The sequence below is a fragment of the Felis catus genome, chromosome A3, assembly GCF_018350175.1.
Source record: "Felis catus isolate Fca126 chromosome A3, F.catus_Fca126_mat1.0, whole genome shotgun sequence".
In the NCBI taxonomy this organism is placed as follows: Eukaryota; Metazoa; Chordata; class Mammalia; order Carnivora; family Felidae; genus Felis; species Felis catus.
In genome coordinates, this window is record NC_058370.1 from 110303417 (window position 1) to 110331280 (window position 27864).

At 37.5% G+C, this 27864-nt stretch overlaps 1 protein-coding gene across 2 annotated transcripts in view; it reads left to right on the forward strand.

The window, feature by feature from the left end:
- The first annotated feature begins 203 nt into the window (after positions 1-203).
- STRN (striatin) overlaps positions 204-27864 on the forward strand; it is a 94292-nt gene continuing 66631 nt past the window's right edge. Inside the window, exon 1 of one of the 2 annotated variants that reach the window (XM_023251959.2) lies at positions 204-573. In XM_023251959.2, coding sequence (XP_023107727.1) covers positions 340-573 — 234 coding nt within the window. In that variant the 5' untranslated portion in view covers positions 204-339. The remainder of the gene's footprint in view (positions 574-27864) is intronic. The other variant, XM_023251960.2, reaches the window with a different exon arrangement.

The following is a 27864-nucleotide window of genomic DNA, read 5'->3' on the forward strand; positions in this document are numbered from 1 at the left end:
CGGCCCCCACCGCCGCGGGCAGGGGCGGGCAGGGGCGGGCCGGGGGCGGAGCTGCGGCCGCGCCCGAGTCTCTCGCAGCCCCACAGGCCGCAGCGACCGCGCTTGCCGCCGCCCCGCCCCGCGACTACAACTCCCAGCAAGCCCTGGGCCGCCCGCGCGCCGCAGTTGACCCATTTCCCGGCCCGTCCCGGGCTCGGCCGGCCCCCGCGCCCAGGCGGCTGCTCCCTGCTGACTGGGGTGTGGGCGGGGAGCGGCGGAGGCAGGAGGAGGCGCTGCTGGCCGCCGCCGTTGCCTCCGCTGCTGGGCTCCTGGGCAGCTCCCGGGGTTTCTGCGGCCGCCATGGACGAGCAGGCGGGTCCCGGCGTCTTCTTCAGCAACAACCACCCGGGCGCCGGCGGTGCCAAGGGTCTCGGGCCTCTGGCGGAGGCTGCCGCGGCCGGCGACGGGGCGGCTGCGGCGGGGGCGGCGCGAGCCCAATACAGCCTCCCTGGGATCCTGCACTTCCTGCAGCACGAGTGGGCCCGCTTCGAGGTGGAGAGAGCCCAGTGGGAGGTGGAGCGGGCGGAGCTGCAGGTAAAGACCCTCCCGGCCTGGCCCTCTTCATCCCGCCTCTTCGCTCCCTTCCGCCCCGCCCAGGACCCTTCCCCCCTCTCCCCCTTCGGCCCCCCTCGTCCCCTCCCCCTTTGCTCCCGCCCATCCCACTCAGAAACCGCATGTCTTTCCCCCCTTCACCTTTGCCTTTCCCTGACCCCGCTGCCTTGACCTAGGTTCCCACTCCAGCCCCTGATGCGTTGTTTACCCTCCCCGTTCCTTTTCGTCTGCTCCTTCACACTCTTAACTCAGTCTCATTTCAACTCTCTTGCCGTCCCACATTTTAGGTCGTCCCTTTCAGTTAACTAATTGGGCTGACAGTAGTTTTGAGAGACGTCTAGCAAATCATCCTCTGCCCTAGTGAGTCCCATCCTAGGTCTAGAGATGTTCCCTGCGAAAGGTATTGGTAGTTGGCTCCTGTCTCTCTGAAAGGGAGGTGACCAAAGCAGACAACCGAAGTTGTGTGCGTGGGGCCTTGACTTTAGGCAAGAAGCTGATGCTGGGCTAAAGTATTATGAGGGATATCAGCTCCTTTTTGATGTATGTGAACGTTTCTTCTCTTTTCCTCTTCCTCCACCCCCCCCCCCCCCCCACAACCCCCCACCTCCGCGTTTCTTTTAGGTATTTCAGATCATGAAGAACCTAGATGATCACCGTCAGGTGATGGTTCGGAGATGGTTTCCTGTTCTCAGAATCTGAAACTTCCCAAGGGTTAATTTTATGCCCAGTGTTTTGTGAGATTGCCTTGTACTTTGAAAGGAACTAAAAGGGACTTTAAAGTTGGTTACATTTCCTTGCATAATCTGCAAGATAAAGCATATCCAGGAAGGAGCTGTTGTGGGCTCTTAGAAGAAAGTGAGGCTGATACTTTACAGGCCATTCTGAATTGCTAAGTGTGTTTCCGAAGCTGATCTTAAAACTTCCGAGGCACACACCAATTTCACAAGGAACTCGGAGAGCTGAGTGGCTGTGCCTTGCTGTTTTACTGGCTAATCTTGTACACTTCTGAAATCTGAGTATAGTTTTGGTTGGTGAAACACTTGAAGTTAAAATGCTACCCGGCGTGTCACTTTTTTTGGTAACGGGTATTTTCTTTGGCACTTAAAAAAAGAAAAGAAGGAATCTGTTAAATAGAAAATCATGTGCTGGAACAGGGTGCTTTGGCCTAGTGGAAGTGGCTATGGAAAGAGGGAGTAGACAGCGTTTTGGTACCAGCTGTGCTTACTGCTGGCTGTGACCTTGAGGAAATCCTTTAACCTCTGTGAACTTCAGGTTCATCATTTATTTATTCAGTACTTTATTGAGTGCCAGCTGTGTGCCTCGAAAGGCCTGGGATGAACACAACTGACAGAGCTTCGGCCCTCATAGAGCTTACGTTTTAGTCGGCAGGCAAAGAAGCAGCAAATGTAAGTACATAATATACCGAACCATAATGGCACCTTGGATGAGGAAAATAAATCAGGTACAGAAATAGAATGTGATAGGGACAGCTATTTTATTTGTTTATTTTTTTTTATTAAGGTTGTTTACTTATTTTGAGAGAGCGAGTGAGCAGGGGAGGAGCAGAGAGAGAGAGAGAGAGAGAATCCCGATCTGGGGTTCGAACTCACAAACTGTGAGATCGTGAGAATCCCAAGTCAGCACTGAGCCCCATCTGGGGTTCGAACTCACAGACTGTGAGATCATGACCTGAGCTGAAGCCAAGAGTCAGATGCTTAACTGATTGAGCACCCGGGCTCCCCGCGGCTTTTTTATTTTAGATGCGGTGGGTGAGGAAGGCCTCTGGGAGGAGTTGAGTGAAGCGAGGCAGTGACCCATAGTTTCTAAAATTTCTTCTCATTCTTTATTTCCACAGTTCTATGTTGGTATTCTTTGGCAACTTTTTTTATGTCTGCCGTTATGTACTTTAGTATCTAGTCTGTTGGTATTTGTAACTTTTCTCAAAATGAATCTGACCATGTCTGTATAGTGATAAGCAGACTTGAATGCTTCATTTAAATTTATTAGTAATTCACTTTATTAGACAGTGCGTTCCATAAATGAAATTGTGGATTTCAGACTTCAAGGAAGTGTTAAAGGCAGGCTTTAGCGTTAATGTTGTTCGGGTGTGGAGAATGATTTTTTTATGTGGCTGCTTAAATTTTAATTTCCAGTTTAGGGAAGGTGAGTCACACTAATTTGGTCAAAAACAAACAAGATAATAACTCTTCCCTTTTTACTTGTGGAGGTTTGGGAGTTTGCAGCTCATCTTACCCTTGTCCTATCTCCCAGTTCTCCCCTTCCACCCCTCCATTTCAGCTTTTCAATTTACCTATAATTGTAGTCACTTTTCAGTTTTACACACACATGCTATTTCTGGGATTTTTAGTGGCAGAATGTTACACACACGCGCACACATGCTATTTCTGGGATTTTTAGTGGCAAATGTTAAAGCTCAGGTAGGTTTCCAGTTGGTGCTCCTCACACTGAAAGCACTACATTTTTACAGTATCTTTTCATTTGTGCTTACACTAAATTAAGCATCCAGGGAGGAACTTTAAAAATGTGTCATTTTCCAAACAGAACAAATAACATACTTTTTGGGAAGAGAGTTTGTGGGAATCTCACAACTGAAAACATATTTTTAAAGTAATTTCTTTTTATCAACATCATTAAATGTGAACATACCCCTTCATTTTTCTTTTGCCATTTAAATTTTTCTAGAAGAAATCGGAAGTCAGAGAATGAGTGGTGATGAAATTTGGATTAATTGATGTCCTCTCTTTGGTTTTTAAATCTCTTCTCAAGTCATTAACACCGAAGTCAACAAAAATACCTTTAAGATTAAGTCTAATTTGTCCCTTCAGGAACCTGTTAGTCTTGCTCTTTCAGATTGTCAGGACAGAGTTGTGCAAGGCAATCCAAGCTGTCACCTACCTGGTCTGCCTTTACCACTTCCTCCCTTCTTCAGGTCTTGGGAGGAAGGAACCAGTTATACTGTGCTGTAAACTTGTCATTTTCCCCTCCTTGCCCATCTCAGTTAATGTAGAATTCTCTCTCTCTTTTTAAAAAAATTTTTTTAATGTTTTTTATTTTTGAGAGAGAGAGACAGAACGGGAGCAGGGGAGAGGCAGAGAGAGAGGGAGACACAGAATCTGAAGCAGGCTCCCCAGGCTCTGTCAGCACAGTGTCCGACGTGGGGCTCGAACCCACGGACCATGAGATCATGACCTGAGCCGAAGTCAGATGCTCAACCAACGGAGCCACCCAGGTATCCCTAGAATTCTCTTTATTTTTGATAATCCCCCTCCTGCCTCACTACCACCATTCAGATGAGAATAGGCAGTTCATGGGAAAAGAATGGTTAGGGTTATTACTGAGCTTTATATTTGTGAAAGGAATTGGAGTTGGAATACTAATCATAACAATCGAGGGAAATTTCTTTATGTGAGACATTGAGCTAGATGACCTTCAAGAAGTATGCAGTCTAGTTGGAGTGATAGACAAGCAAGATGTAGAAAAATCAGTGTTTATCATTGTGGGGGCTTAGATTTTCTTAGAATAGCACAAAAGAGAGCTGGCAGTGAATGGGGAGAATAGCAAGAAGAAAGAACTTAATGAAGTAATGAGAACCTATTTGAAAATTACTGACTTAATAGAAAGCAGGCGTGTAAATACAAAACAAAAACTATTGGCCCTAGATTTTGGGGGGTGTGTGTAGTAGGGGAGGCTCTGTTATTTACCTGGAAATGTTAGAATTGTATGAAAAAGGTGATATGATTGAGTAGCTTAGGGCATGTGGCATAGAGACTGGAGTATTTATTAATCTGGATTTTGGCATTATTGATTCATATTTTCAGTCAACAAATGTTATTCACCCATTTTATGCCAGCTCCTGTTCTAGGCACTGGAGAAACAAGATGGATAAAATAGATCCTGCAGGCAGACAATAATGAATACTTACATACATAAAATGTTAGGTGGTAGTAAGCACCACAGTCATGTGGTTGGTATAAGGGGGATATGGAGTGCTTGGTGGGGTGGAGTGGGGAAGAAAGGCTTACCTGATGAGATGCCATTTGAGCAAGACCTGAAAAGGTGAAATTAAGGAGGGGGTGTTCTGGGAGGGCAGAGAGAACAGTAGGGGGGAAAGGAGCATGCTCGGAATGTTTGAGGAATAATGAGGCACATGTGGCTAGAGTAGAGGAGAAGAATGGAAGAAATGCCGTACTGGGTCTTGCCCATTGTAAGGATTTTAGATTGTACCTCAGCCAGATGGGTGACAGTTGAAATGTTTTGAGTAAAGGAACAGCATCGCAAGGGTTTAGAATGCACTTGGAGGGAAGACAATGGTAAGAGAGTCATGGAGTCTAGTTAATAATCCAGGCTGGAGATGAACTAAGCTGGTAGTGATGAGATATGTGAATGTCTATTTTGATACGTATTCAAAATCTAATGGATCCTGAATGCATTTTTGAAGGTAGAACCAACAAGATGTGCTGAAGGATAGGATGTGACGTTTGAGGAAAAAGGAGTCAAGTATGACTCAAAATTATTTTTTGTCACTTTAGTTCAGTATTTCTTAGCTTTAGCTCAACCTTAGAATAATCTGGGGGAACTTTTAAAAATCTTCATTTCCTGTGCTCTACCCCAGACCAGTTTAATCAGAATTTTAGGATTTAGTGCCCCTGGTATTAGTGTTTTTTTGAGCTCCCTCAAGGGAGCACGGGTTGAGAACCACTGCTTTAGTTGTTTGTTTCTGATTTTACATGTATTGTTTGGAGACATCTGTTAGTATTCCAGATATGGATGGCTTTTTATAGAATTGGGATATAATTTTTGTTACGTTTCTATTATTCTTTCTGATGATAGCTAGCATTTTATTTTTAGCCAGTAGAATATTATAATTTGATTCACCTCCCTCTGACTGAGAGAGATAATGATAGAGTAATTTCTGAGCTGGAATGAACTTTGGAAAAAATCAGCTGCAACCTTCTTCTGCAGGTAAAGTGAGGCCCACAGAGAGGTTGAATGACCGAGAATGAAACAGGTTTTTGTACAGACTGTCACTTAAGTCTCCAGATACCTGTACAGTTTTTTCCAAGCCCTTAAATTCATTATCTTGCTTGATCCTTAGACCCTTCTGAGATAATCAGTCACACTAATGCTTACTTATCATTTTTCTTTTTATTTAAAACAACAGACCTGGAGATTTTACTCTGTTCCACTGTTTTCTAGCTTATTTTATTGTCTGCATTTAATATTTTTTTCTGGACTTTGTGTTCTGAGTTTCATTATGATGTTTCAGGGTATATATTTCTTTTTATTTTATTTGTGACTTTGTTAGGCTCTTTGAAAAATCTACATGATCCTCAATCATTATCTCTTTAGATTTCTGCAAAATCATCAGTCACTATCTCTTTATATTTCTGCTTTATCCCATTCTCTTTTCTTTAATCTTTAGGTCTCTGATTACATGTATTTTAGACCTTCTTTATCTGTTTATTCTGACTTATTTGCAGTCCATTAATTTTCTCTTCAGTTGAATTTAATCTTTTAAAGCCAGCTGATAAGTTTCTAATTTTAATTATTACTGAAGTTCAGTTTGGTTGCATTTTAAATCTGCTGGATTTTTTCTTAATAGTTTCCTGTTCCCTGAAGATATCTTCAAGTTTCTTTTTCTTTAAAGCGAGTGAGTATAGTTGTTTTTATAGGTGGTATATCTGTACTTCCTCTGCATGAAGTCTTGGAGATCTCTTTCTGTGGTCTCTTGTTTTTGCCGGTCCTTGTTCATGGTAACTTATTTCTTTGTATGCATATTTTTGTGTGCTGCTCGCTGTCCTTGGAAAGGTGTTAAGACTAATCTGAGGTCTCAAATAAAGGTGTCTTCTTTAGAAGGTCTTTGCATTTGCTCTGATGGGTTTTTGGAGGCATTAGCAATCCACAACCATTTTAAAACCAATTCATTGCTTGAGGTTTTGGACCACCCAGCTGATGCAAATTTTGGCCGCAAATACATTTGAGGACCAGCATCCTTCACCTTTGCCTTGAAGGAATATGCTACAGGGTCTTAGCTAAATGTGGGACATATCACCTGTTAGACTTTTTACTCCGGATGGTCCTGGTCTTTAGTTTTTGCTCTTTGGGTCCTATAAGGCTGTCCAAACTTAAGGTTCAGATTTGTTCTGATTGGCTAGTACCTCTAGAGCAAAAGTGGCTTTTGTTCTCTTACCTTACTAGGTTCCCATTTTCCTTTCAATTTTGGCCAAATAATTCCTTACTTCTTATCAGCTTTGCCTTTTAAATATGTAAAAATATTTTGTCCAGAATATTTAACTGTTTTCAGTAGAAGAGTTAATTTGAGGCACTATTACTGAAAACTGAGTTATCTTACTTTCAAAAATTGACAAATAAGAATGGCCCAGTAATTATCTGTAGAGAAATATAATTGATACTTTTTCTCTGTTAAGAGATATCCTTATTTGACCCTAAACTTTATTTACTATCTAAGTTTACTTTTCTTTGAGTCCCAGTGGTGGGGGGGAGACCACAACTTCTCTCCAAAATCTTGGTAAAATTAAAGCAGAATTTAAAACAAACAAACCAACCCCTTTATTAATCAGTCCTTGATTGGTGTTTGAAAGTCCAAATAATCTGGACTGATTTCCCTTTGTCAGCTTACTCTCTACTTGATGTCAGGCTTATTTTATTTTATTTTGTTTTGTTTTATTTTATTTTAATTATTTTACTTAAACATTTTTTCAAAAATTTTTAATCTTTATTTTTTTAGAGAGACAGACAGAGCGTGAGTAGGAGAGGGGCAGAGAGAGAGAGAGAGAGGGAGACACAGAGTTTGAGGCAGACTCCAGGCTCTGAGCTGTCAGCACAAAGCCCAACATGGGGCTCAAACCCACAAACCATGAGATCATGACCTCAGCCGAAGTCGGATGCTTAACCGACTGAGCCACCCAGGTGCCCCAGCATACTTTTTGATTTATGAATGTTATTAATGGATTTCAGGTTTCAATTCTGGGCCATTAGAAATAAACTTGCCCTTGGGATCTTTGGAGTTTCTTGCTTTAGTGGTCAATTTGACACAACAGTCTATTGTCATTGTCTCTTGCAGTGTGGCTGTGGAAAGTATGGGCCTTAGTTCCATCATTTCCAGTATATAATTTTTCTGGGCCCCATCTTTGTTTGTAAATATAGCCACCAAACAGAGTAGTTGTAATTTTAAAAAGATAGAGTATGCAAAGTTTGTGACCTATAATAAATGTCCAATAAGTGGTTTGCTTTTGTTGGTTGAGATTTCTGTGGAGAGAATGCTTTTAACTGTTTTATTTATTTATTTATTTATTTATTTATTTACTTACTTACTTACTTACTTACTTACTTACTTACTTATTTGGTATTATTTATTTAAATTAAACTTTAGGAGCCAAGAACTAGTTTAAGTGATGCATTTGGCATAGTGGCTACTTATGCCACTGTTAATAGTGACAGTAAAACTGACAGTTTAATAATACTGACAATAAACTGACAGTATCAGAAGTAAGGAGCAGGCTAGAGATGTAGTAGTAGATGGTAATAGCTGGAAAGCATTGAGGACTGGAGATAGGAACAGAGGAACTTTGTAGTTCAGGAGAGAAACCTGAGGCAGGAGAAGAAGCTAAGGAAGGGGGTAGAAGAAAAGAAGAGACAGAGGGAAGAGAGATGGGGAGAGCAGAGACAGACAGGAGGAAGAAACTGTACACATGAACCTGTTGTTAATTCCTAGAGTATGTATTGTCTGTAGTCTTCATCTTAGCACATGTAACGGTAGAATTCTAGGGCTGACAGGGATGCGTGTGCGCACGTCCCCTCTCTTTGCCCTGCATAGCTCGACTCCCAATTTTCTATTCCCTTCATTAGACTAAGAATATTTTACCTCCTGTGGGACCTTAGAACTTGCATAGTCTCATCCCTTGTTTTTTTTTTTTTTTTTTTTTTTTGGTGTGGTTTACAAAAGTGATATATATTTTTTTTCTACTTAATTTTATTTATTTATTTTTTAAAATTTGCATCCAAATTAGTTAGCATATAGTGCAACAATGATTTCAGGAGTAGATTCCTTAGTGCCCCTTACCCATTTAGCCCATCCCCCCTCCCACAACCCCTCCCATAACCCTCAGTTCTCCATATTTATGAGTCTCTTCTGTTTTGTCCCCTCCCTGTTTTTATATTATTTTTGTTTCCCTTCCCTTATGTTCATCTGTTTTGTCTCTTAAAGTCCTCATATGAGTGAAGTCATATGATTTTTGTCTTTCTCTGATGGACTAATTTCACTTAGCATAATAGCCTCCATTTCCATCCACGTAGTTGCAAATGGCAAGATTTCATTCTTTTTGATTGCTGAGTGATACTCCATTGAATATATATACCACATCTTCTGTATCCATTCATCCATCGATGGACATTTGGGCTCTTTCCATACTTTGGCTATTGTTGATAGTGTTGCTATAAACATGGGGGTGCATGTATCCCTTCGAAACAGCACACCTGTATCCCATCGATAAATGCCTAGTAGTGCAATTGCTGGGTTGTAGGGTAGTTCTATTTTTAGTTTTTTGAGGACCCTCCATACTGTTTTCCAGAGTGGCTGCACCAGCTTACATTCCCATCTCATCTCTCGTTTTATCAGTTAGGGCCACAGAGAGAATAAGTAAATGGTCCTTGATCACTCTGAATTGGTGGGGATTGACTTTAGAACCCACGAGTCGTACTACCCAAGCCCAGGCATTGTTCTCCATACATCATCTCCTTTTATTGGTCCCTTACCCTGTGTAGCTGCTTCTGATCTGAAGTAGCCAAGTGAATTACAATATTTAGATGATTAAGTATGCTTTGAGTAGCTGTCATAATGTAAATTCTTATATATTTCAAACGTCAAGCATGTGACTTAGTGAAATGATTGCATTTTAAGGGGCTCAGGAAAGTTTTCAATGATTTGTGTTCCTCAAAGGTGTTTAACAATGTGTCACTCTAGTTTCTTCGAATCGTTTTATTTTTGTGTAGAGAATACTGATGTAAAATGTTTATTTCTTTAAAAAAGTCTGCAAATTCGGATCTTTTCCAGCTTGTTCTGAGGGTAGCCTAATTATGTTGTGTGTGTGTGTGTCTGTGTGTGTGTATGTGTATATCTATATATACATACATATATATACTAACTACGCTATATACAGGCACATATATGTATATACTAACTATATATGCTATACTATATATACTACACATTATATTAAAATATGTATACATGTATATTTTGTACATATTTTATACATATATATGTATGTATATTTTAATATAGTTAGTGTTTATTGATCGTATATCACCTTTTGTGTAGTGCTTTTGTTATTAGGTTATTCTCAGCCCATCTGTTTTACATATGCTGTTTGAACAGAATAATAATGTCAACCATGTATTTGCTGTTATGCATTAAGGTATTTAAAGAAATAAAATCACTTTCTTTGGCAGACAGTGCTATTTAACTTTTATAACAAAAGTACCTTATCTAAATAAGATGATGGAATATTCAAAAATACTGATATGCAAGAAGGAAATTTTATTGTAGACTGGCTTAGAAGCAGTATGGCTCAAGGAAAAATGAGTAGTGTTCTGTTTTGTTTTATTTTTTTTTTAACGTTTTATTTATTTTTGAGACAGGGAGAGACAGAGCATGAACGGGGCAGGGTCAGAGAGAGAGGGAGACACAGAATCTGAAACAGGCTCCAGGTTCTGAGCAGTCAGCACAGAGCCCGAGGCAGAGCTCGAACTCACAGACCATGAGATCGTGACCTGAGCCGAAGTCGGACGCTTAACTGACTGAGCCACCCAGGCGCCCCTGTTTTGTTTTGTTTTAGATAAGAACAGGAGAAGAATAAGGAGTAGAAGCCCTGGAATTAAGGGGAGCGCTGGGAAATGTTGAAGAAGGTTGGGTGGAATAGGTATTTTGGGTGTGGTGAATAGGTTCTTGGCATGACTGCACTACAGAGATCCAAGGAAAGGGCCGGGGGAGTGTTACACACAGGCTTCATTAGCACTCATTTACATATGACAGAAATTGGATCCAATACCAGCATATCTAGTTAGGAGAAATAAATAAGATGTCAGATTCCATAAGGGTGATACCAATTTCACCTGATGGAAAATTACAGCCCAGTCTGGGACTTGCTCTCAGTTTTTTTGTTTGTATTTCCTAAATGAGAAGGTTCAGCAGTAAGCAAAGCCTAAATTATATGCACAACCAAAACCTGCTCCTGAGGAATGTGGATTCATGTAAAGCTAAAAGGGAACAAGGAGGAGCCTGGAGATCTGGGTCAGCACACTTATTGAACTTCAAAGAGTCCTTACTTGGGGAAGATGGTACCATGGTCCCAGTACTTTAGCTTTTGTTTCCTCTTCTTTCCCCTCCAACAATAATAACAGTTTTTATTGTTGTTGTTGATCCCTTACCATGTGCTGGGTACAGTGTAGAGCACTTTACACGTGTGATCGATTTTAATCTTTACAAAGCTATTTGTGGTAGGTAATAATTATTCCCTAACTCATAGAAAAGATAAATAATTTGCCATAAGAAAAGTTTGAGTGGTGGGACTGGGCATGGTAAATGGAAGGAAAAATATTTTGACACTTTTCTTGTTCTCATGCTTTTGAGTCAATGTATAGGGTTGGGATATTTTCGCTCCCTTGTCTGCCTGGTGAATTTCTAATCCTCTTCCAAGTTTCATTTTACTGTCTTTGGGAAACCTCCAGACACAGTGAAGTTTCATGCTCCCCTAAGAGCTTGTATAAATAACAGAAACACCATCCTGATCAGTGGTTGGGCAGTTAATCTGGTTGAAATGATACCAAGTCATTTAAGTTAAAAATAATATAAACGCATAGTCATTTGTCACCGTAAGACCAAGCCCATCTGCCCTTCACTTTTTTTTTTTTTAAGAACACTGATTGGAGTTGTGTGTTGTCTTTCTTGAAAAAGCTACAATTACAATACATTGGTTATGATTTCTGGTTTTGGTTTTCCTTGAGTAAAGTATACAGTACAGAATCCTCGATTTTTATGACTTTTCCCTAGTCTTTCACAGTTGTGTCACCCACATTTAATTTGATAGCAGGTCTCCTGCTTAGTAGGTCTCCTTTGTTGTGTTGTCTTCCCAAAGCATTCAACTTAGTTTTTCTTTTCATACGTATGTTTTATTGGTTTATGTAATGTTTAATTGAATTATGTAATCAAAGCAACAAGTGCAATTGGCATAAACAGGTTTGGGAGGAAACCAGATTGACTCTTGGTGAGCTTATACAACTTGACTGAAAACGCAGTGTATGGGTGAATTATAAAGAATAGCATACTCTAGCTGTGAATACTTAATGTGCCCTGGGCGTTGGGCAGTGTTTTACCAAGGGACTGAAGAATACTGGTTAATCCAGAGGTTTGGTTAAGAGAGGATTAGTGTTGAGAACCTCTGTGTCTCAGTTATACCACCTGTCTCCTGCTTTGTGTGTTTGTTTCCTCACTAGGTTTTGAGTCACTTAAGGGTGTTTTAAGGTCTAGCAGTTACTGGCACATAGTAGCTGCTTACTAAATGGTTCTTGAATGAACGAATCATATATTAGACTACACTGTTACTGAATATGTATTAAATATATGTGTTTAAATATGTATATTATGTCTCTCAGCTAAATTGTCATAAGGGCAGGTCCTGTGACTCAGACATCTTTGATATTTACAGCATTTGTCAATTTTGTGAGTGTACAATATATGTTGGCATATATGGGAGCAAAGGGTCTGTCCCTCTTTCTGCTAGCTAGTTCTGTCTTATGACTTCCCTTGGAAAGGGCCTTTTAGAGCAAGTAGTGTCTGTATTCTGTTGTGTAGAGAGCATTGCCTGGGCCCTGCCAAGTCATTCTGACAGAGCTCATTTTTAGGGATGCCACTGGCTTCATAATTGCAGGTTGATGTTAGCTGCAGCAAATGGTGCTTGGGTTTTGGTAGTTGTGAGTGTAGGTTTGTTTTCTTTTCCCTTTGTGTGTTAAACACTGACTGCCAGGAAGTGTCTTTGGCATGGTGTCCTGAAAAGTCTTTACAATCAGCAGGGTCACATAACATTTTTTTCTTTTCTAAAATCCATGCGTTCAAATTTTATACACGTTCCTTATTCCTTCTAAATAGATAACGAATTATTTTTTTTCTGTGAAGATGAATCTTGCTTTAAATAAAATATGTAGTTTTCATTACTTTGTATTCTACTTTTCCAATTGTATTTATAGTTGCATTATTAATATACTGTGATTTTAAACTTTTTTGAACTCTGCTACTTTAATAAAATAGAAATGCCCCAGTTATCCATAATTTAGAATTAAAATTCGGACTTTTTTTTTTTTTTTAAACCCCTAAGCCTGCTTCTTTTCATCAAAGATGAACGTTTGGTTTTCCAGATCCTTATAGCTAGCCAAGTGAGAATGAACACAAAAAAGCTGAAGTATGGAAATACCAAAGTTGCCAAAGCTTCATAGAAAATACGTTGTGGTTTAACAGTGGAAAACAAGCAGATATAGTTCCAGCTCCTGTAGAGCTTATCATCAGGTGATGATTCTTAACTTTAGAAAGACCTGAATCCATTATGCCAGTGGTAGTATCCACTGTGGCAAGGCCATTTTAGTTTTTCCCATTTAAAAACCAACCAAGCCAGTAGGAATAATAAAAGAAACCCCTTTGTCAGCAGTCTTACCCATTAGTAGACTATCTTGTTCTCTTTCATTTCGATAGGATGTTCTCAACATCCTATCTTGTTCTCTTTCATTTCACTGTTAATTTCTCTGTACAGACCACATTTAGGACCTTTGGTTTTCTACTAGTCTCATTTTCCTCCCTCTCAGTTTCTTTGTTCTCTTTCTCTCTCTTGGGTTATTTATTCCTCAGTCTCTTATGATCTTGCTTTCAGGCCACTGTTCAGATACTTGTTTGCCAGATTATACTGTTTGTTTTTTTGTTTGTTTGTTTTTTGTCCCCCCCCCCCAGCTGTTTCTCTTTGATTTGAATCTTCTCACTCCAATTGATTGCTTTTATATAGATAGATGTCTTATAAAATTATATCTCTAGGGGCGCCTAGGTGGCTGGCTCAGTTGGTTAAGCATCCGACTTTGGCTCAGGTTATGATCTCGTGGTTTGTGGGTTTGAGCCCTGCATCGGGCTCTGTGCTGACAACTCGGAGCCTAGAGCCTTCTTTGGAGTCGGTGTCTCCTTCTCTCTCAAAATAAATAAACATTAAAAAAAAAGGTACTCTTTTTTCTTTTTGCCTATAGTAGGTTTCAAATCTCTTCCATGATTAGACTGTTTATATTTCCTACCTATTAGGGTACTGTTCCTAAACCAACATAGTTTAATCTTGCTTTGCACATAAGCCACGTCTACTTTTTTTTTTTTTAATCATTGCTCAAAAAGTTTCATCATTCTGGAATGTCCTTCCACCACCTCATAGTTTGTATTATTCTTTCAGATTTATATATTTCTTTATTCAGATTTAGCTTAATCTCATTTCCAACATGAAAAGTTTTTGGTTTTGGTTTTGATTGTTCCTTTTTTAATACTTGCTTTGTCATTTGGCACTTAGGATGTGCTATCTTTTACTGTTTACTTGCTTTTTATGAATCTGTTCGATTAATTTAACAAATGTTTATTGGGCATCTTCCACATGCAAGTGATTGTTGTAGGCATTGGGAATGTAGCAATCACTTGCACAGTCTCTGCTCTCTTGGAGCTTTAGCAGCTTCCTTTGTACCATATATATATATTTTTTTTTAATTTACTTCTAATACCTAGTGCAGTATGTATTAACATTATGTGTTAATAGTGATAATATTACCGTTGAGTTCAGTTTTGCAAAACGGAGCCCAACTAATAAAACAGAAAAAAACCCTACCTTGCTGCCAACCAAAAACCACTGATAACTATAGAGAAATCGATAATTTTTCTGAGAGAGTGAGGATATCTTTTGGAAGGTGGCTGTTGTCTTTGAATTCAATTATAAGTTTTTTTAAAAATTGGCCAAAGTAATACTGCCTTTGAAGATAGTAATTCAACTGTATATTATTAGTCCCCCATACAAATAAACAGAATGCAAACAGAAATAGAAAAAAATACTCATTGTCTTGGAATCAGGACTTAACTCACATATCATTTTGTTTTCCACATATCACCTTCAGTTCCATGTAATCACAGAGTGTTAAACTGTTTCCTTGTATAGTTAAGGAAACTGAGGCTCAGAAAAGTTTAATAAGATCATACAGATTAGTGAGAGAACCAGGAGTAGGAATCTCCCAATTCCCATATCAAAGAACATTGAAGTTTTGTATAGTATATTTTAATAATTGATGTGTGTAGTTCTGGTCCTGAGTTACCAAGAAAAATTATGTTCCCTGGCTTTTTTTTTTTCCCCCAAAACAAAAATAGGAATTTGTTGATCTTTAAGATTCAGTGTACATCAAAGCTTAAGTTTATCTCAGGTATTTTTTATGTGTGTCTAGTAAGTCTTTACTATTTTCCCTACTTTGTGTCCTCTTGGTTTCTTGTTTGAATAAAAATGGTTACTGATATTTTGACCTTATTTTATATATACATTTTTAAAATCAGGAAATGAGTGTTTTATGAAAATCAAGTAGTTGTTAATAAAAGCTTGTTTTTAATAAACTTGACTTCCCTAGTTAAGGAGTCTATGCTGATTTTTTTAAAATGTTTTTGTAAGTTTGCTATATTGTGAATTAGAGATTTAGAGCATGAATCACTGACTAAAAACCACCAATTTTTCTATAAAAAAAGTTTTAAGTTTTTATTAATTTTTTTAATGTTTATTTATTTTTGAGAGAGAGAGAGGGTGGGGCAGGGGCAGAGAGCGAGGGAGACATAGAATCCAAAGGAGGCTCCAGGCTCTGAGCTGACAGCACAGAGCCCGACATGGGTCTCGAATTCTCGACTGTGAGATTATGATTTGAGCAAAAGTCGGATGTTTAACCGACTGAGCCACCCAGGCACCCCAAGAAGGTTTTTTTTTTAAGTTTATTTATTTTGAGAAAGAGAGAGAGTGGGAGGGAAGAGGTGGAGAGAGAATCCCAAGAACACCATCAATGCAAAGTCTGACGTTGAGCTCAAACCCACAAACTGTAAGATCATGACCTGAGCCCAAATCAAGACTTTGACACTTTTAACCAACTGAGCCACCCAGGTGCCCCCCAAAAAGAGAGTTTTAAGCTTTATTTAGAATTCAGAGTTAAACTTAGACTTTATTTTTAGAAACTGTCTAAATTTTACATGTGGCAATACTAAAAAAAATCGAGAGCTGGACAGTGGTTAAGGTGGTCAAAGCAGATTTTAATCAGAGACTTTTGTAACAGGGGGAAAGAGATCTCAACGGGCCCAATTCTGAATACAACAAGGAAAATTGGGAATTTATAGCCAGGGCCAGGATGGTGGTGGTGGTGTCAGTGGATGTAAATTATGAAGAGTAAACATCAGAGGTAGGGGGATTCTGGCTAAACTGACAGAGTCTGACAGGATTCTTGCTGAATCCAGGCCAGAGTGACCAAATGTCACCTGGGGTACCGGGGGGGTTGAGGAATTTGATCAGATATATTGAGGGTGAGGAGATATTGAAGGTGAGGGATTCTTGCCAAAATGACTTACAGTGAGATTGTTGCAAAAATTGGGGGATGTGAAGGTGGACGTGGAAGTCTAAAGATCTGGCCTCGTGGAGCAGAGGGCTCACAGGAGCCTGACTGAAGTTTGGTTGAGGAGAGACTCTTTGTCAGAAGAAATGGTTTCTTTAAAATAAGAATAGGTGTACATGTGAAATACAAGATACTCAGCCATATCTCTGGTATCTTCCTCGTTCTAGTCCTTGTCACAAATGTACTCTTTAGAGGTAAATTCTACTAACAATTTAGTTTGTGTCCCTACAGAATTTTATGTGTATGCACACATAAACACACAGTTGGGCTTTTCATTGAACTTGCATTTACTTGGCAATGATCATTTATTGCCTTTCTTGTTTATTTTTATCTCCATTCTCATATTCTCCTTTCATTTTTCTTTATCTTTGTAAAATATTTTTTCTGTACATGTGCTTTTTATTTACAAAAATCAAATTATGTCATTTTTTCCTCTTTTTAGAAATATCCATTTGTGATATTTTGTATACATTAACTGTGTTACTTTGAACTGTTTGAGAATTTCTTTAACATAGTAATGGTTTGTTGGGCATGCATAAACCTAATTTGGCTAAGTTGCCGATTGCTTTTGAGAATGACTGCCCTTTCTACATTACCTACCAGAGCATGATCCATATAGCTTGGCATTATCTAGAATTCTACTTTTTTGCTAATCTCATAAATATAAAGTTATATCTCCTATTTATATTAGCTTGCATTTTTCTGGTTATCACCAAGATCAGGCATCTCTTTCTGAGCTTGTTAGCCTTTTGGGTTTCCTCTTCTCAAATTGCTTATTCATATCCTTTATGAGAGCATGGAATATCTATTTCTTGAGATCATCTTCTGTCTATATTAAAAGTAGGATTAGTTTTTCTTCTTTTTCTATAATTTTGGTAATTTTTCAGGTTAGTGTTACAGTTTTAGCAGGAAACAGAATGGTAGTTCTATTTATTAAAGCTAAATAAATCTAATACTTGTAGAGTGGGTTAAGATAAAGTCATTGGGATTTGTATTTATATTAGGAATATTACTTAAAATAATAGGCATTGTTTTATGTAATGGATTTAATTCTAAAAAGGCATGTTTTCTGGATCTTATTCTCTTACAAATTAAAGAAGGAATATATATAAACACACTCATAGAGGTATCTACATACATATATCTGTAGACACACACATACTTGTAGCTACTTTAGCTGATTTGGGACATGTCATAGGTTTGTGTATATGAAAATCAAGGTTACCAAAATATATTTCTAGTCTGAAAGCTGCAGTCCTGCCTTGCCTACTGCCTGTAGGGCGTGCCTTAATAATAAAATCAGCAACATATAAATTTACATTTCAGTCTTACCCTACTTCACTACAAGGTCTTTAAATTTAACTCTCTAGCATCTGTGTTTTCTTCAGATCTCTGTTAGTGTACACATTTATGTTTTAAACGTGATTGGTTTGGGGGCACCTGGGTGGCTCAGTTGGTTAAGTGTCCAATTTCAGCTCAGGTCATGATCTCACAGTCTGTAAGTTTGAGCCCCACATCAGGCTCTGTGCTGATAGCTCAGAGCCTGGAGTCTGCTTCGGCTTCTGTGTCTCCCTCTCTCTCTGCTGCTCCCCTGCTCACACTGTGTCTCTTTCTCTTTCAAAAATAAATAAACACGGGGCGCCTGGGGCGCAGTCGGTTAAGCGTCCGACTTCAGCCAGGTCACGATCTCGTGGTCCGTGAGTTCGAGCCCCGCATCAGGCTCTGGGCTGATGGCTCAGAGCCTGGAGCCTGTTTCCGATTCTGTGTCTCCCTCTCTCTCTGCCCCTCCCCCGTTCATGCTCTGTCTCTCTCTGTCCCAAAAAAAAAAAAAAAAAAGTTGGAAAAAAAATAAATAAACATTAAAAGAAGAAATCTTTTTTATGATTGGTTTGTACATAACTATTTGGTGTCTTTTTTTTTGTTTGTGTAACAATGAAATGAGTTAATATAACACTCAGAAAAATATAACAGAGGAAGAACTCAATAAAAAATGGCTTTCGTTAATGTTATGTATTCATATATATATATGAATACATAAATATGTATATATGTATATACATATGTATAACATAAATATGTATATATGTATATACATATGTATATACATATATATGTATATATACATATATATGTATATACATATACATATGAATACATAAAATTAATATATGTATGTACATATATATGTGTGTAAATATGTGTGTAAATATATATGTGTGTATATATATATAGTTGTAGTTCCTGTACTTACTTTTAGTAATTATGTAACCAAAACAGATGTCATATTTGCTTATCTTTCTATCTCTGCATACAGGAAAGTTCAGAAGAGAATTCAGCAAACTGTTCACATTGATTATCTCTAGGTAGTGGAATGGGGGTAAAGGAATGGATTTGCTGGTTTTGCCTTTATATGTTCATATAAAGTTTGAATATTTTCCCCCAGTTTTTGGTATTTTTAATGAGGAAGAAGAATTTTTTTTAAAGCTATCAAAATATAGCTTATTGAACTACTCTCTTAATGAGTACTTGGATGGTTCTGTTATAGGACAATAGTCAACATGTGGCAAAATAGTCAATATTAATAATTGTCATCAAAGAAGTACTCATTAAAGCAATGAGATACTTCTTTCTATCTATGAATTTAAAAATTTTTTTTTTTCAACGTTTATTTATTTTTGGGACAGAGAGAGACAGAGCATGAACGGGGCAGGGGCAGAGAGAGAGGGAGACACAGAATCGGAAACAGGCTCCAGGCTCTGAGCCATCAGCCCAGAGCCTGACGCGGGGCTCGAACTCACGGACCGCGAGATCGTGACCTGGCTGAAGTCGGACGCTTAACCGACTGCGCCACCCAGGCGCCCCTATCTATGAATTTTTAAAAATCAATGACAGCACCCAATGCTCGGGGGAGATGTGTTAAACTTTAGTTTCATACATTGTTGTTGGTATTATCAACAGTATCTATCTGGTCAGTATCTCTTAGGAAACATACTTTGACCTAGTAATTCAGTTGGTTGTGGTCTATCCCAGAGAAATAAATAATTCCCTTAAAAGTCTATAAGCATGAAAGGTAGCCTACTGAATTGGAGAGGATATTTGCAAATGGCATATCTAATAAAGGGTTAATGTCCAGGATATATAAAGAACTTATGCAATTAAACATTCAAAAAACAAATAATCTAATTAAAAATAGGCACAAGACATGAACAGATGTTTCTCCAAAGAAGATGTACAGATGGCCAATGGACACATGAAAAGATGCTTAACATCACTCATCATCAGGGAAGTGCATATCAAAACCACAATGAGATATCACCTCACACCTGTCAGAATGACTAAAATCAAAAATACAGGAAACAACAGATGTTGGCAAGGATGTGGAGAAAAAGGAACCCTCTTGGACTGTTGGTGGGAATGCAGACTGGTATAGCCACTGTGGAAAACAGTGTGGAGATTTCTCAAAAAGTTAAAAATAGAACTATCTTATGATCCACTAATCGCACTGCTAGGCATATACCCCCCAAAATACAAAAACTAATTCAAAGGGATACATGCACTCCTATGTTTATTGTAGCATTGTCTACAATAGCCAAATTATGGAAGCAGCCCAAGTGTGCATCAGTAGATGAATGGATAAAGAAGATGTGTTTATATATATGTAAACACAGTGGAATATTTTCAACCATAAAAAAGAATGAGATCTGCAACAACATAGATGGAGTTAAGTGAAAAAAGAGTATAAAGTTAAGTGAAAAAAGTCGGAGAAAGACAAATACCATATGATTTCACTTATATGTGGAATTTAAGAAACAAAACAAAATGAGCAAAGCAAAGAAAAAGAGACAAACCAAGAAACAGGCTCTTTATAAGAGAACAAACTGATGGTTACCAGAGGGAGGTATGTGGGGATGGGTGAATAGGTGATAGAGATTAAAGAGTACACTTATCATAGTGAGCACTGAGTATTATGTAGAACTGTTAAATCACTATATTGTACACCTGAAACTAATAGAACACTATGTTAACTACACTGGAATTAAAGTTAAAAGCTTAAAAAAAGTCTATATGCATGAAGAACATCATTAGCAATTTATTTTGTAGTAGTGAAAAGTTACAGTCTGAATGTCCAAGTATAGTGAAATGAGTATTAGGAAGTGAACCCTGTTAACAGTGACCTAACAAAGGTCGTATATTTCTCACAAGTCTGGTGGTGGGTAGTCTTTTTCTCTGACATAAGCTGGTGCAGTTATTCAGTGATGACGTAAAGAAACGAGGCTTTTTTCTGTTATTCTCTTCTGCCATCCTTCACCCCCAGTGTGTTGGCTTATTGTCTTCTTTGTTGCATTATGGTTATAAAATTGCAATAGTTACAGACATCAAGTGAAAAGTAGCAAAAAGGTTTGCTTGGGTGTTTTTTGTTGTGTCTCCTTTATCAGTGAATGATAAACTTCCCCATAAGTACCATCCCCATGCCCAGCAGGTATCCATATATATCTCATTGGTTGCATAGCCATGTTTGGCCACAACAGAATCTAAGAAAGCATGACTTTTGCTTTCTAGACTCTGTAGTGGGAAGTTACAAGGTAGAAAGGGGTTGGAAATGTGTATTTTGAGTAGCCAGTCCAGAAGATCTTTTGCAATGGTTAAGTAAGTATGGTAACTTGAAGGTCTGTAATAAACTCCATGAAAATGATGGTATAAAAACAGTAATAACACAGAAAATTAGATTAGTTACATACTGTGTTTAGCAGAATGCCTGGTTTTCAAAAACCCTTATTTTCTTGCTTCCTGACTGAACATTAATTTAAGTGCTATAAAGTAGTAAAACAGTATTTACATACAGAGGAGTTTTTCTTTAATAGAAAATAATAAGTACTCTTGGGCTTCAGAGAAGGGAGAGATTACTTTGAGCTAAATAGGCCAAGACTTGGCATTGGTAGAATTTGAAATTTCAGAAGAGCGTTTGGGGAGGTAGTGGGGATGAAGAGAGGAACATTAGCCAAAGTGTGGGACTGGGAGAGTTCAGGCCATATTTGAAGACTAAAATACTGTCCCCTTTGATTGGAACACAGGATGTGTTCAGGAGAAGGGAATGTGGAAGACAAAGCTGGACAGGTGAGGTGGGAACAGATTGTAGATAGCCTTAAATTCCATTGGGAAGATTTTGGGCTTTAGTTACATAGCATTGTAGATTTATAGGTCCACAATGTAGACATAATGAATGAATGTTTTAAATATGAAAAGTGTTGCCTCTTGAAGACTGTTTCTTTAGAGATTATATATCAATCAAAAGGGAATTCGATTGGTGTAAAACATGTTCAGAACTGCTTTGAAGTTTTCTGACCATAAAGAAAATGATACATTGTAGAAAACTTTTCATATGCAAGGAATACTTTCTGAGACTTTTTGTGAATCCTCAGGTTTTAAAATTCAGACCTCTTTGTGTGGGATCCTTGCTTCCTCTGAATTTTATTTCCTTTGAGAGTCACATTTCATATGTATATATGAATTCCTGTTAAGTTAATAGTCTTCTCAGTGTTAATGAAAGTTTTATTTCTTTTGATGAATCGATTTTGCTCAGCTTGGAACACTTGCTGAGTCAGTTTAATGATTTTTTTTTTTTTTTTTTTTTGTATAGAACAGTTGGTGGACTTGTTCACATTCATACTTACAAGCTGTTACCAAATTTGACATTTTCTGACTAAGAGCTGTCACTTTCTTAGTACTTATGTTTTTCTTCACTTCCAACACCACTGCTAGCCGTTGGGCTTTCTTTGGGGTTGGAAGGAGACATTTTTGATAAGCTTAGTTTTTAAAAAATTATTTTAGAGTTATTGCTTTCGACCTTTGAGATGTGAATGCTTGTTTAGGCTAGCATTTACTCTGGATCTGGCCTCTAGCCTCACATCGTCTTAATGGAATGTTTTCTGGGTGGTTCTCAAACAGTGATAACTGTGAATATTACATCTTTGAATGTCAAGTTTATTATACTGCACATTCACAGATCTATCCCTTGACTGATATCTTATTCTCTCACTTCACTCTGTGTATGTATATGAATATGTACATATTTTTCTTTTTCCTTTTTCCAGCTTTATTGATATATAATTGACATATAACATTGTGCAAGTTATAGTGCACAATATGTTGATCTAATACACTTGTATATTACATATACATGTATGTGTGTCTACACATGTAATATACACACATATGTATATATACACACATATATATGTATATGAAGTTTCCATTTCTTTGTGCAAATGTTAGAAACATTTGTAAAGATTTGAGATATAAGAGGACATGCCGTGAGAATTGATTGGTTGAGGGATAGAGGAACCTTTATAAGGAGTCAAGAAACCTGATGTACGATTATTTATATTTTGCCATCACCTGATAATGTGTATGTAATTAATTTAGTGTTTTAAATGTGAATTTGACCAGTGGAGAGTTTCTTGTGTAGGACAATTTATATTTGTAATCATGTATTTAGGGATGGTGGGATTGCTGTGAAAGAATACACCCCTATCTCTCGTAGAACTTCAGACATAATCTGTCACTTAAAAAAAATTCCTCATCTTTTCTGGAAAGGAATACTAGATAAGTAAAAATAATAGCATGGAGCTTTTATGAGGAAAATTTCAGGAAACTCATTCATTTGTTAAAAGATAAAGCTAGCTGTAAAGTTAATACTAGATTAAAATACAGTTTCTGAGATGAACATCAGTTTTGTACTTGACCCCAGAATTGAATAGGCATCCCACTGTATTTTGTGTTTATTTTTTTATATTCAATGCTTTTGCCTATAATTGTGTTTCTGGTTCTAGTTACATACAACATATGCTACTGGTCCATCTGTGTTGTATTCAGCATACAATGGTTCTTCTACTAGACTGTTTTGTTTTGTTTTGTTACTATCATAGCCCTAGTGTCAATAACTGTACCTGGTGCAAGGTAGGTGCTCAGTTAATATTGTTAAATGAATAAATGTGAATATTTTACTAAATTTACTACTCAAATCCTCAGTTACTAGGAGACCTCATTTTCTGGTCTTAGCTTTTTTCTTTAAAAAATTTTTTTAAATGTTTATTTACTTTTGAGATAGAGAGAGAGGGCCAAGCAGGGGAGGGGCAGAGAGAGAGGGAGACACAGCGTCCGAAGCAGGCTCCAGGCTCTGAGCTGTCAGCACAGAGCCTGATGCAGGTCTTAAACTCACAAACTGTGAGATCATGACCTGAACCAAAGTCGGATGCCCTACTGACTGAGCCACCCAGGTGCCCCTTAGCTTTTTTCTATACATACGTGTTCTGGTCTTGCACCATCACTAGATTGGAAGCGCACTGTGAGTAGGAACCTGGTTTTATTTGTTTTTCCTTTTTTCTTTATAATAATTTGGACTGTGGTGGGTAATAGGTATTCTCTAAAGATGTGATTTTAACTGAATGAAAAATGATCAATTTTATTTTTTTTTATCATGAGACTACTAAAAATACAGTCATAAACAAGAAATTTGGCAGAGAAAACAGCTAATGTGTCTTTGTCTGTCAGCTTGAGGGCCTATATAACACTTTGTACTTCTGTGGCATAGAGAGCTGGGGTTCTGGGACAGCTCTGTTTCTTGCTCTTTAACGGCCTATTTGCTTTATTTTTGGCTTTCTAACTATGTCACAGATGGTGTAGGTCAGTGGTTCTCCAAGTGTTGTCCCAGAATAGCAGCATTAGCATCACCTGGGTACTTGCTAGAAATGCAAATTCTCAGGCCCATTCCAGACTGAGGGTGGAGCCTGGCCCGAGCAATGTGTGTTATAGCAAGTCCTCTCTTTGATTCCTTTACAGTACAGTTTGATGTCTCTGAGTGGTCACACTGTCTTTAGGAGAGAGGGCTGCTAGAGGCAACAGTTGTGTGCCAAAGAAAACCAACTTGCAGCCAGAATTTAAGAGAGCAATGTAATCCAAAGTTTTTCAGAGGGAACAAGTATAGTTTATAAAGGTGTTAGGATATAAAGCAAATTATTGAAACTTCATTGTATGCTATTACTTAGCTTAAGTAAACTGTATTATTCACTTTTATTTTTCAAGGATTTCTCTTATTTGTGAGTTTATGCTCAAATGCAAAGTGAGAAGCTTAAATTGGTCAAGTTTTCTCATACTTCAGATTTTTGCAAAAGTGAGTGCTCTGCCCATTGCAGATGAGCAAAAAACAACTGAAAAGTGTCCAACCCAAGCTAATATTTTGCGTATTTTTCTTTTTTGAATATGCTTTACAGTGATTTCAGTTTTGAATTTGAAACCTTTTAAGATTTAGAGTACAAGATAGTTTAAATGGTTTCAATAAATTAAATGGTACATTAAAAATAATTTGTTTTTAGATATTCCTGTGTGTGCAGATAAACCTTAGATATAGCAGGTTTCTTTTTTTTTTTTTTAATTTTTTTTCAACATTTATTTATTTTTGGGACAGAGAGAGACAGAGCATGAACGGGGGAGGGGCAGAGAGAGAGGGAGACACAGAATCGGAAACAGGCTCCAGGCTCCGAGCCATCAGCCCAGAGCCTGACGCGGGGCTTGAACTCACGGACGGCGAGATCGTGACCTGGCTGAAGTCGGTCGCCTAACCGACTGCGCCACCCAGGCGCCCCAAAGATATAGCAGGTTTCTATTCCTTATATATGTGCTCTTGACAAATTGGAATTGGAAAGTAATACAGAAATTAATTTTTGTTTACCATGTAGACTTAAGTTGTAAAATATCCAGTTATTGCTGTTTTTATGTTTCTTATTTCTAATGGTTAGGAAATGAAGACCTAATTTTAGGTAAATAATGTAAAATCTTAATAAGGCTTGTATGCGTTCTAACTTTTATTTTCCTTGAAGGTAATTCCAAAGTTTTCTTTTCAAAAATATGTGCCATTACCATTAGGTTTCCCTGTACACATAAATGGATGTATGATGATTTACAGTTTAAAAAATACTCTATCTGTAATACTTGAAAGCTATTTTCATACTTTATCTACTTGATCATATTGAATTTACTTCATTTTTCTACTTTTTTTCTTAAGATTTCCATTGCATGTCATAATCTTTTGTTCCTGGAACTCTGGAAAGTTCAGAAGAGTTCACTCCAAGAATGTTGAGGTGACATTAGTGAAGGCAGAAGTGAGAGTTTTAGAAAGTAGGCAAGTTGTAGCTTACGTAGTTCAGAGAGAAGTGAACCTATGCAATGAAAAATTCAATAACTGAATGCATCACTTCCATATTACTGGACAGTATCGGAATATATTTGCTCCCTAGAAATCTGTCTCTCTTAGTTTAGAAGGAATTCTGCTATAGTGGTGTGCAGGGAGAGCTTTTAAGGGGCCCCTTGGACAATGTATTGTCTGTCATATCCTTGTTGTAATACTCCCACTATGTTGCATGTGTGCCTTGAGTTTTCCAGGTGGTGATTCATTTATGGTCTTGGACTGTCATCTTAGTTCATTTGTGAGAATGCTGTGCTCTTTAGGGGCATAAACTCAGTCTCTTGGTGCTTCTTTTTTTTTTTTTTTTTCTCTTTTATAAAAATAATGTATTTGGATTGAAACATCCAAGACCAAGTCTACAAACTGGTGGCTTGTGGAGCCAGATCTAGTGAATTAGTTTGGCTGTAATCGTTTTAAGTTTTTCAGTTAAGGGACTTTTATGCATAGTAACATGCCTATAGGACAGCATTTAGAAGGCATAAGGAGGGACATGTACATTTAAAGGTAGTTTTAACTCTATTCTTCTTTCTCTCAGCCACCCGGTTGTTTTCTTTGAGGACATTCAGAATGGATACATATTTGTGAATCATTCCAGGGTTATTACTTATACAGAGAAGCATAATAGTATATTTACCTTTTTTTTTTTTAAACCAAATGGTTGCAAACTACATACGTTGTTCTGTGTTTTGCTTTTATTTTCATTTAATCTATCTTGGAATTCATTCTATATCAATATAATAAGAACTGTCTTCTTTGTAACAAATGCGTAGCTTTCTTTTGTATAGATGTAGCCCACTTTTTTTCCTATTTTCTTTGTTTTTTCCTTTCTTCCTTCCCTTCCATTCTTTCTTTCAGTCTTTCCTTCCCTTCAGTCTCTGTCTTCCTCCTGCCTTTTTCAGTTAAATAATCCAATTCAAACAATAGTATCTTACCATATTAGAAAAACCTTTACCGGGGATTTACCTTTTATTTTGAAAGGGTAGAATTTATGCCAGTTATTATGTTTTAGACTCAGGTGATTTTTATAGAAGAAATTAGTCTGTCAGAACATGTGTTTTCAGATCTTTTGTTTCTAACTTTCTGAGTAGAGTTTTCCAGAGGGAAAAAAATTTAAGACATTGGCTTTTTCTTCCTCTTTTTTTTTTTTTTTTAAGATATTAGTTGAGGACCTGATTTTCTATTAGTTTTATTCATAATTAATTTAACCAGTTCCCTGTAGATGGACATTTGGATTATGCATACATTTTTGGGTGTAATTTTTCAATATATCATTTCACACATGTGCAAATATATTTGAAGGGTAATGATCTAGAATTAGAATTGCTGAGTAAAGAGTGTGTGCATTTGCAGAGTGGATGGATGTTACCAAATTGTCCACTGTAGTGAAACTGACAAATGCCTTTTTCCCCTGACATATTGTTTTATTACATTATTGAACTTAGTCTGATAGAAAAGGGGAAATCTGATTATAATTTCAATTGGTATTCTCTTACATGTGACGTTAAACATCTTTTTAATAAGTTTGAGCTTTTTGTATTTCCTTTCTATCAATATGTCCTTTGTATGTTTTTCTGTTGAGTCCTTGGAGTCCTTGATTTTTATCTTATTGGTAGGTGCTCTTACTATATTAAGAAAAGCAAACTCTCGTGATTTGTGATATGACTACGTTTTCTATTTTGTTTTGACATTTGTCAAAAAAAGAATTATTTTATTTCTCATAATAGTTTTTCAGTAACTTTTTAATTGCTATATGTGTAAATATTTTTTGAGATAAAATTTATTAGTCTTTTATGGCTTTGGGTTTTGTCTTATCCTCAGAAAGGCATTCCTAACCCTGAGATTATTAAAACAAAAGCAAACCCTACCTTTTTTTCACATACTTCGGGGTTCTTTGAAAAATTTTTGATATTTTGATGTGAGAAATATTTTCCAGATAGCTGCCCATCAACATTTATTGAATAATCCATGTTTCCCCCAGTGATCTGCAGTGTCCCCTTTAGCTTATACCAAATTCCTATATATATTAGGTTTTTTTTTTTTTTTTGATTGCCCATACCATAGCTCTCTGTTCATGCATCAGTACCACCATTTAAGAGACTATAGAAATATGTTTTAAAATATTTCAGGAATTTTAAATAATTTGTTTATTTTGCTTATTTAGTTTTCCACTTATACTTTAGAATCATTGTGTGCTGTATTCTTTGCATGGCTTTTATTTTTTTATTGAAAGATTTATTGTAATCAGCTTATTTTTGTTATAAATAGGATTGTTTTCTATAATTATGTTAACTTTT